Below are 11,206 nucleotides of genomic sequence, written 5' to 3'. Positions count from 1 at the left end.
CATCCTTGGGAAGATCCATCCCGAATATAATATCAACTGACAGTCAGTATCTTAGAACAGTGTAAGGCCAATCCAGCCCAGGGAAGATCCATCCCTCAATGTAGATAATTAGGCAAGATCCATGCCAGGAAATCCATCCCTCAATATAAATAATTCGTGCTCCTTCATCCCAAGCACTATAATAGCCATATCCTGGCATAAATAAATAAAATATGCGACGACGTGCAACCCGATCCCATAAATATCACTGAACATCTCCGGTATCTAGGGCTCTCAATGACATGAAAATCAACTCGACATGATGATATGATGTATCAATGAATGACAACAGAGACTGAGATACGATATGCAAATGATAGATATGATTGAGTACAAAATTGTAAATTTAAACAAGTAATTCAATAGTAATAAGGCCTCTTTGGGTCCCAAATATATAGGCAAACAGCCTAAACATGATCTTTAACATGAGTCTCAGCTCAATTTCCTCTGAGACGTAGAGGATATGTGGATAATAACATGATTATTTGATTATGCAACTCCACGAAACCAATTAAGTCACAATTTCTATGGTGCACACCCACACGCCCGTCACCTAGCGTGGGTGTCACTTCCAAACAATTCATATAAAATGAAATTCAGGGATCCATACCCTCAAAACCAAGTTTAGAAATGTTACTTACCTCAAACGGTGTAATTCTTTATACCAATATGCCTTGCCTCGTGAATCGGCCTCCGAACGTCTCAAATCTAGTCATAATTAATTCGATGCAGTCAACACAAATCATACAAATCAATTCCATATGAAAATATAAATTTTCCAACAAAATCCATAATTCAACTCAAAAATCGTCAGTGGGGTCCACATCTCAGAACCCAACAAAAGTTATAAAATATGAACGCACATTCAACCAGGAGTCCAACAATATGAATTTAACTAAATTACGACATTAGCTCGACCTTCAAATACTCAAATCTTATTTTCAAATCCTTATGCCCAATTTCTCGATTTCACCTCAAAAATACGTAATCTAGTGAAATACTCAATGATTATTCAATAATATTGACTAACAATGATCACAAGTGGCTTACCTCAAGTTTTCCCGTGAATGCACTCTCGCCTCAACCCGTGTTTGAAATGTCCAAAAATGAGAAACTATCAGACCCCTCTATTTTTGTACACTGCTTAGTGCTTTCTCTTATGCGAAAATTTTTGCCGCATCCGCGCAACCGCTTATGCGGATATTCTTCCACTTATGCGACTTCCTTCGCTCTTGCGGACAGGAGTCTGCTTCTGCGAAGCAGCTCGCCCCCTTCATTTTTCGCTTCTCCGGTCACACCTTCGCAGATGCGTGTCCGCTTCTGCGGTCAGCCATGCACATATATGATCCCTGCCTTTTGCCAAGCACAATCCGCTTCTGCGTAACCAAACTGGATTCTATGAGCTCACACCTGCGATATAAGTTCTGCAAGTGCGATTGCATCAGTAGGTAGCAACTTTCTAGCTTTATTCTAAGTCCAAATTTGATCTGTTAACCATCTGAAACTAACCCGAGGCCTCGAGGACCTCAACCAATTATACTAACAAGTCCTAAAACATCATACAAACTTAGCAGAGGCCTCAAATCACATCAAACAATGCTAAAACCATGAATCGCACCACAATTCAACCCTAATGAAAACTAACAAATTCCAACTTCTACATTCGATGTCGAAACCTATCAAATCAAGTCTAATTGACCAAAAATTTTGCACACAAGTCATAAATGACATAACGGGCCTATGAAAAGTTTTAGAACTGAATTCTGACCCCATAATCAAAAAGTCAACTCCCGGTCAAACTTCTAACCTTTAGATTTTCTATTTTTGTCATTTCAAGCCTAATTTAACTACAGACTTCCAAATAATTTTCTGGACACACTCCTAAGTCCAAAAGCACCATATGGGGCTATTGGAATCATAAAAACTCTATTTTGGAGTCGTTTACACATAAGTCATCATTCGGTCAACTATTTCAACTTAAGCTTTAAATATTGGAACTAAGTGTTCCAATTCATTCTGAAACCTCACCGACAAGTCACATAAAAATAATTGAACACATGATAAGTATTAAATGGGGGAACGAGGCTGTAATACTCAAAATGACCGGTCGGGTCGTTACATTCTCCCCCTCTTAAACAAAATATCGCGAACCTTCTGGTCGGCATAACACGGATATCTAGATTGCATCGTACAAAGTCGATCCTGAATCAATTTACCCTTTTTCCAAAGCATCCTGAACAAAATCAATACTTAATAGCATAGCCTCACCCGACTCAAACCAACCCACCGAAGATTAACACTGCTTTCTATACAAAGCATCATACAGAGCCATTTGATCCCAAGAACCCCTAAAATCTATAACACAAGCGCGTAACACACCTTTCAATATCTGAATAGTGCACTCGGACTGTCCGTCCGTCTAATGGTGAAATGTTGTACTCAACTGAACCAGTGTGCCTAACTGCCGCTGCACTGATTTCTAAAAAATATGATGTAAACGGTGTGCCTCGATCTGAAATTATGGATACCGACACACCGTGAAGGAGAACAATCTCGTGGAGACAGATCTCAGTCAACCACACCTAAGAATAAGTAGTACCAACAGGAATAAAATGCGCGGACTTGGTTAACCGATCCACAATCACCCAAACAACATCAAACTACCTCGAAGTCCATGGGAGTCCAACTACAATGTCTGTGGTAATACGCTCCCACTTCCACTCTGGTATGTCAAGTTTCTAAAGCAATCTATCCAGTCTCTAATGCTCGTACTTCACCTGCTGACAATTTAAACACCAAGCTACACGTTTCTAAAACCAGGGTGTCACTGAGTACTTGAGCGTCTACATAACACAAGTTTGACAATACTCTCTATGAAAATCTGAAAATAAATACATAAAGCTAAAAGATAGGGGGAGAGTCAAGGCCTACGAACGTCGGGCAACTACCTCAAAATCTCCGAATGATCAAGCTTCTCAGATAATTAACACACGCCGAGTCCGAAAATACCTGGATCTGCACACAAAGTGTATGGTATAGCATGAGTACAACCAACAGTAAGTAACAAGTCTAACTATTTGACTGAAAGTGGTGGCGAGCTTCAAGAAGACAGTTCAATTACAGAAAATACAAATAGGCATGCTTTGAAGTTCGATATTTAAAGCCAAAACAGTTAATTCATGTCAAATTGAGACAGGATATGGTATCTCTCAGAACTTTTATGGCGGTGATAAAGTACAACAGTAATGAAATCTAGTGCATATACTCAGAGTAATAGTCCCTCAGTCCTCTCATTCACTCCAACCTCACAGGCACTCATTCCTCACAATCTCTTATTTCTCTCAGACACTCGGCACTCGTGCTCTGCACTCGCACTCAATAGGTACCTGCGCTCACTGGGACTGTACGAACTCCGGAGGGGCTCCTTCTGCCCAAACGCCATAACAAGCCAATCCTGGCATAAATCAATAAAACATGTTGAGGCATGCAACCTGCTACTATAAATATCCTCACAATCAGGCCCTCATCCTCACCCAGTCATTAATATCTCCAGTCTCTCGGGCTCTCAATGATCATGATAATCAGCCCAAACAGCAATGATATAATGTATTAATAAAGAACAATAGAGACTGAGATATAATATGTAAGTAAAACCGTGACTGAGTACGAAACATCAATATAGAAGATAATTCAATATGTAACACAACCTATGTGGATCCCTACAATACCAACACATAGCCTAAACATGATTTTTAACATGATTTGCAGCTCAATTTCTTTAACACATGGAGAATCTATAGATAACAACAGATTATTCAACTATACGGTTCCATAGATTTTACCAAGTCACAATTCCTACGGTGCACGCCCACACGCTCGTTACCTAGCATGTGCGTCACCTCAAAACCAATCACATGACTCATAATACGGGGTTCCATACCCTCAGAACCAAATTTAGAACGGTTACTTACCTCAATCCGTGCAAATCCATACTCCAACACGTCCTTGCCTCGCAAATCGGCCAACAAATGCCCCGAATCTAGCCACAAACAGTTCTATACAATCAACACGAGCTAAAGGGATTAATTCCACAAGAAAATACTAAGTTATTAATCAAACGTCAAAAGTCGACTAAAAAATGGGTCCCCAGGTCCACGTCTCGGAATCGGGTAAAACTCACAAAATCCGAATACCCATTCAACCACGAGTCCACACATACCCAAATTATTCTAATCTGATACCAAAATCTTGATCAAATCCTCAAAATTCAGTCTAAGAACTTTCCTCCATTCCTCCATTCCCCCCCCCCTCCCCCTAATTTTCCATCCCAAATCACTAATTAAATGATGAAATCAAAGATATAAACATGGAATTTAGCCAAAATTGAGTAAGAATCACTTACCCCAATTACCCACTTGAAGATCTCTCTAAGAATCGCCTCCCACTGAGCTCCCAAAATCAAATTGTGAAAATAAGCTCAAACCCTCGTTTTGAAATTTAAGCCTCTGCCCAGCTATCCTTCATCGCGATCGCGGAAAAAGCCTCGCGATCGTGAAGCACAACAAATGTTGCCCCACTAAATAACTTTAAGTGAACGCGGAGACCTCCACACGAATGCGAACCACTCAAGCGATCGGGAAGCATAAACACGCGTGAACCAGCTGCATCCTCTCCTCTTCGCGAACGAGGCTATGCCCACGCGTTCGCGATGCTCTGCCTGGCCAAATTACGCGATCGCGTACCCCATTCCGCGAACGCATAGAGTAAAATTCACCACTTCCCCAAATAATTTTACGCGATCGCGGACCTGTCCACGCAATCGCGTATAAGGAAATTAGACACATAATCCAGAAAAACTTTTGTCATAACACCAAGTCCAATATTGATCTATTAACTATTCGAAACTCACCCGAGGCTCCCGGGACCTCCACCAAACACACCAAGAAGTCCTAAAATACGATATTAATTTAGTCGAACCCTCAAACTACATCAAACAATATCAAAAACACGAATCGTACCCCAATTCAAGCCTAATGAAAACTAAGGAATTCCAACTTCTATAAACGATGCTGAAACCTATCAGATCACGTCTAATTGACCTCAAATTTCGCACACAAGTCACAAATGATACCACAGACCTACTCTAACTCCTGGAACCCCAATTCGAGCCCGGTATCCACAAAGTCCACTCTTGGTCAAACGTCCAAATTTTCAACTTCTGCCATTTCAAGCCAAATTTCACTACGGACCTCCAAATCACAATCCAGTCACACTCCTAAGTTCAAAATCACTCAACGGAGATAATATAACCATCAAAACTCCATTCTAGGATCTTATACACATAGGTCAACATTCGGTCAACCTTTTTAACTTAAGCTTTCAACCTTGAGACTAAGTGTCTCAATTCATTCTGAAACCTCTCCGGACCCGAATCAACTACCCCAGTAAGTAACATAACAACAATGAAGCAGGGAATGAACAGTAAATGGGGAACATGGTTACAACTCTCAAAACGACCGGTCGGGTCGTTACAAGTTGTTCAGGTCTCGCTAAAACACAATTATTTATAATAAAGAAACTCTCCTATATGATAAAAATATAAGGATGTCCAAAGTGGTGTCTTTTATTTATTTTTCTTCAAAATGACTTGGCTTTGCTTATACTTTATACACATACTTAGTAAAAGCTTCTGACTTAGCGATGTCACGTGACATCGTTTTTTATAAGGTGGCTCCGCCCCTGGCTACACCAATATGTGGCTTTTATTCGCAAATCCAACAAATTAGATTTCTTTTTGAGCTGAAAGTCAATATTATTTTGTTCTTATTCAATCCCATAAGACATATTGGCATCTTCAATATGACTTGAGAAAGTGAAAGCCGATCGAGAATCCTCAAACACATGATTTTGCATGGATGTCCATAATATTATACGTACACAAGAAGGAGGTGGTACTAAAGAGGTATCTAGATAACTCTCCAACTTTGTACTAATTGACTTAGCTTTTCGCTGGATTGGAATAAGTGCTTTTCAAATAGTCCAAACAGTAAATCACATGATGAGTAAAACAACTGCGTCACTTATCACTAAGGGATCGTTTGCTACAATGTTTGAGATATCAATGTGATTAGTTATCCCACTTTTTATATGAGATAATTAATTCCGTTATTTTAATATAAAAGTTATTTCAAGATTAGCTAATATCCCAAACAATACATGAAATAAAGTTAATTCCAAACTTTATTACGGGATTATTATCCTTATCTCATGTATCAAACGACACCGAGTGATTCACAAGAGAAAGGACCCTTTTTATAAAAGAAAGAACCTTAATTCATATGAAAAAGGGTCGATTACAACTTCGAAAGGCATATATTATCTCATCTTTTTCTTTTAAAGAAAATATATGTACATGATAGTAGAGTTATCCTCTACTTAAATTGATTTTCTCGAAAGCTTATTTATATGGTTTTAAGAAGGAAAAAAACTTATTTTTTCCCTTTTTCAATGTGGGGATGAGGCGGTGAGCCCATGATCAATACTTGGAGAAAAATAATTAAATAGAGAGAAGAAGATCGAGGGGAACTAGAGGAAATGCAATTACTGAAATAACAACTCAAATTAAATCTTTAGAGAAAATAAAAGATAAGTGAGATAACATTTATAAACTATAAGGTAGAAGGCTTGAAAGGAAAAGCATTACTATTTACTTTTAAGAGAAATCTTCGACATCTTAAACGCCGGATCCTCGGTTGGTGAGATCAGTACCCTACAATTAAATAGTAGGGTTTATTGGTGACGTTGTTACGAGTGTTTTAAAAGGCTTTTTTGGGACTTGTCTTGAAGTGTGGGCTATCAAAACGCTTTGAAATTCATGTGTGGGGCTTAGTTCTCTGAGGCTTACGCCCCCCAGCGCCCGAGGGAGCGCCCTAAACACGCCTAACGCTCAACACCGGAAACTCGCCCAATAATTCATATGCAAATCATATATTGAATTCACTAATTTGCATCGTTAACTCTCAAATTCTGTAACAACATGAATGATTAAAGTTCTTTTTGACTATAGAAATATGAAAATTGTGAATAACTCAAATAATGAAACATATTATTGCATTTACTAATTGAGAACATTGTGAGGGTGAATATTATTTGAATATTTATTCTAAAACTAGATAACCAAAATTTATATCTTTACTTGATAGATCTTCATGTCTTAGTTTTATGTCTCTCAAAATTATCATACATTTCTTATTTTACTATTTAAAAATAATTTTATATTTACTCATCAAGGAGTAATAGTTTAAATTACATTATTGAAAAATTTATTGTGTATTTACTTTTAAAGACGTAAAATATGTTGTTTGATAATAATTTTTAAGAAATTTTAAATTTTAATTGTTTGAAAGTCAAGAGGTTGGAGTTAATTTATATTTCATAGTAACTTTAACAGTATTGTATTATTTATACTTGTAAAACATGCTAAACGTTTTTATTTTATATGAGTTTCTTTAATGCTTTTTAGTTTTCTTGAACTTTTGATGCATCTTTTATATTTTATTGTGTTATAATGCTATATTATTAATTTATAAATTTAAAAAATTAAAGATCCGTGGGGTTTAAGCGCTTTCGCCTCGCCCCGTATTAAGTCAAACGTCGTCCCTCACGCCCTCGCCGTTTAAAACACTAGTTGTTACGTCTAAACTACAACTCCAATCTCATTTACGTGATGATTTGTGTTATCGTTTTGATCGTTGATTCTTAATAGTTAATACCTGAAAAACGTTATGATTAGCTTCACTATTTTTACATAAAAAAAGATGTATTTCGGAATTGACGGTAGGGATTCTTTTGAGCCAATAGTATATCGGTGGATAATTCTAAATAATTCTGTTCCTCAAATGGCCAGTGAATATAGATTTGTTTTTCCTTGTAAAAGTGAAGATAGATAAGAAAAAAAAAAGGAGAAAAAACAGAAAGGGCTAGTGGCCTCTGTTTCATTGTTGTAATAATTTCGTTTCAGAAATAAATTGCTTATTTAGAGTTTTATGCTCTTAATTAGACATCTTTTATTTCTCACACAAGAAGAACTAATTGCTGTCGTAATGCTCTGCATTTACTAATATCACTTTAGTTAGCATTCTCGTTTCTTGAATAAATAGTACGAATTTACATTAAAATATATATATGTTTTTTTATGCATGGATGGCTGAGTTGGTTGAATAGAGGATTTCCTAAATTGGAAATCTAGGGTCTCAGCTCGTCCTTGGAATTTGCTGGTATAATTTATTCTCTTGTGTAGTTTATGCGCACCCGTAGAGCAGAGACTTACAAAAACAAAAACGAATGAAAATATTTGCAATTATTGAGTAAGAGTATAAAAAAATGCCAAAAATATTCTTAAACTAAGGTGGTTTAATTTGCCTTAAAGTAAGGCCCCTTGTTTCAACTTACAAAACAAAAATACATTATTTTAATAAAAGCAAAAACAAAACCAAAAGCAAAAGCGAAAACAAAAACAGTATTAGTAAAATCTCTTAACAACCAATCTCTGGTGTACGCATGCTAGGATCGTACTACTGTCGAATATTCTAATATATGTCTACAGTACAGATAACGAATAGTATATTGTTGACGAAAGGGATAAGTTCATATGCTCATGAATTAGAAATAGCAAGGTCGAGTTCTAGCTTCTAATTAAGGGGTGTCTTTATGCCTTCTAAAAGTAATTTTTCCTTTGCATATTGCACAACCCCTTCCCCTTTCTCCTCACCTTGCCTTTTGCAAAAGAAGACAAAACAACAAAGATAAAATCATATATGCTGCTGATGCTTTACGATAGATATTTACCTCTCACCTCACAATTTTGTACATAGATATCATTTGTTTCTCCTGCCAACGGTGGCATCGCCAGGAATCCCATATACGGTAGTCTTTGTTAAGTTTTTGGCAAATAAAATGGGCAAATACCTTTGAGCCCGTAAATGTTTAACTCAAAAATAAATTTTTCGGTCAAAGTCAATATTTAGAAGAAATTGGGTTACTGAAAACCAGAATTTACTTCACTTGCCTAACAATTTGAAAGAATAGATCAAGAAATGAAAATAATTGACAAAGAAAATATGAAATCAACTGATAATCACTCCCAAAATTACGGCTCAGAACTTTGAGAGTAAAAAATAACCATATAAAGTTCAATAATAATTGTTTCCATTACAAATGAGATTTTAGTCTCTATATAGGAGCATACAATTATAACGGTTCCCTTACTTAATTTGGGATCACTAATGGTATTAATTGCCTTGATTAACCGTTATCATGTACCACCATAACGAAAATATTTATGATTAAAGATTCCTTATAACTGTATCGATTTCCCTTCCTTATTTATGATAGTTTGTGTAGCCTTCCCTTCTTCATAGCCTTTATTTATTTCGTTCATGTTTCTCCTTTTACATGTCATGTCCAATTTTTTCCTCAGTGTAATCCCGTGGGTATTTCTCCCGTGCCTTTTCCGCATTCTTTAACTCGTCTAATTAAGAACACCACTTATCCTTACATCGATGTTCCACGTACCATGCCCTGTTAGCTTGTTGATAGTCCACATGTCATGTCTTTTTTCACCAATACAGTGAACAACACATTTCACTTTGAACACCTTGAACTGCTAAACTGTCTCACTCAAGTATACTGATAGTGTTCAAAATATATCACTACTAGAAATCCGGTAAAAACCGACAAAAAAACCGACCAACGTTGGTCGGTAATGGCCAAAAACCGACCAAAACGCGACCATTTACGTGCGGACGGTATTTTTGTGGTCGGAAAGGTATACCGACCAAAGTTGGTCAGAAATTACCGACCAACTTTGGTCGGTCAATTAAATTCAAAAAATAAATATTGCAAAAAAAAAAACCGACCAAAGTTGGTCGATATTTTAATTATGTAATAAAAAGATTCACCATTTGGGAACCGAACCGGGGTCTGTACTGTGGCAGGATACTATTCTACCACTAGACCATTGGTACATTTTATTTTAAGACTGTCTTTTATTTGATTTATACTCTTTAATTGTATTTTCGCACGAAAATAACGGACCAAAGTTGATCGATTTTATTAAAAAGTAAAATTACCGACCAAAGTTGGTCGATTTTTTTAAATAACCGGCCGAATTAACCGACCAATTTTGGTCCTTTTTTTAATATTAATTTTTATTTATTTTAATTGAAAAACCGACCAAAGTTGGTCGATTTTTTGAAAAATAAATTTCGCGGGGTTCAAAAATATTTTGACAAAGGGTGGTCAAAGGGGGCTTCGCCCTGCATACATACATATGTGGTTGTAGTAGTTTGGTAGTTTAACGGCTTGAAACCCAGAGTAGAAGAATATAATCGCTCGTAAGTAGGATTTAGAACAAGGTTTTGTTTAACTACTGAATATTGTATTATTTCTATTAATTAACGGAGAACTGAAATTATTGTATATGATCAACATTAGTATAAGCTTTAACCAAAATATCTGGGTGATTAAAACAACCACCAAATACTTATAGAAGACTCTATAGCTGCTGCGACTGCTATGAACTACTAGTACATATTATGAAATGAAGGTCTAGAATACTTGCTAGTTAGGAAATTGATCTCTATCCAAATTGCATTAGCTTTAAGAAGCAAATTCTTGAGCTTGCCTCTAACATTAAGACTCATAATTTCATTAGAACCACCTATAAAATCTTTCCCAATGAAAACTGCTGGCACACTTAGTTGACACCCTAATTCAATCAATGCATTCTCCATTTGCCTCCCATTTGGAAGTTTATCGAGCTCATAAACTGTAGGATTTGCTCCGAAACCTCGGATTAGGATTTCGATACTGTGAGACATGCAACAAGTGCTTTTGCTGAAAATCACTACTGGACTTTCTGCTCCCAACTTCATCACCATATCCATGTTATTTTAGATCTCAAAAGAATTTTTTCTTTTTTTTTTTTTTAGTGAATAAGTGTAAATGAAAGTAATTGAAGAAATTTGTGAAGGCTAGTAGAGAGAAAAAGCTGCCTGTATTGAGTTTAATTGGAGGCTTTAATTGTAGAAAGGCTATATATAAGGCTTAAGGTGGTGCATGGGATCAAAATGAACAGAAAAAGAGATTACCGAATTCCAAAAGGAAA

General features: G+C 36.5%; 1 protein-coding gene across 1 annotated transcript; it reads right to left on the bottom strand.

Annotated features, from left to right (window-relative positions):
* Positions 1-10,622: 10,622 nt before the first annotated feature.
* LOC107804282 (monothiol glutaredoxin-S1-like) lies at positions 10,623-10,985 on the bottom strand. The gene has a single exon (XM_016628148.2). The coding sequence runs from the start codon at positions 10,983-10,985 to the stop codon at positions 10,623-10,625; it is 363 nt and encodes a 120-aa protein (XP_016483634.1).
* Positions 10,986-11,206: the final 221 nt, after the last annotated feature.

This window comes from Nicotiana tabacum, chromosome 13 (genome assembly GCF_000715075.1).
Source record: "Nicotiana tabacum cultivar K326 chromosome 13, ASM71507v2, whole genome shotgun sequence".
In the NCBI taxonomy this organism is placed as follows: Eukaryota; Viridiplantae; Streptophyta; class Magnoliopsida; order Solanales; family Solanaceae; genus Nicotiana; species Nicotiana tabacum.
Note: the sequence above shows the minus strand (reverse complement) of the source record. Positions and strands in the feature narration are given on the sequence as shown.

Excerpts from the sequence above, each read along its gene's own strand:
- LOC107804282 (XM_016628148.2), bottom strand. The coding sequence starts at position 10,985 with ATGGATATGGTGATGAAGTTGGGAGCAGAAAGTCCAGTAGTGATTTTC.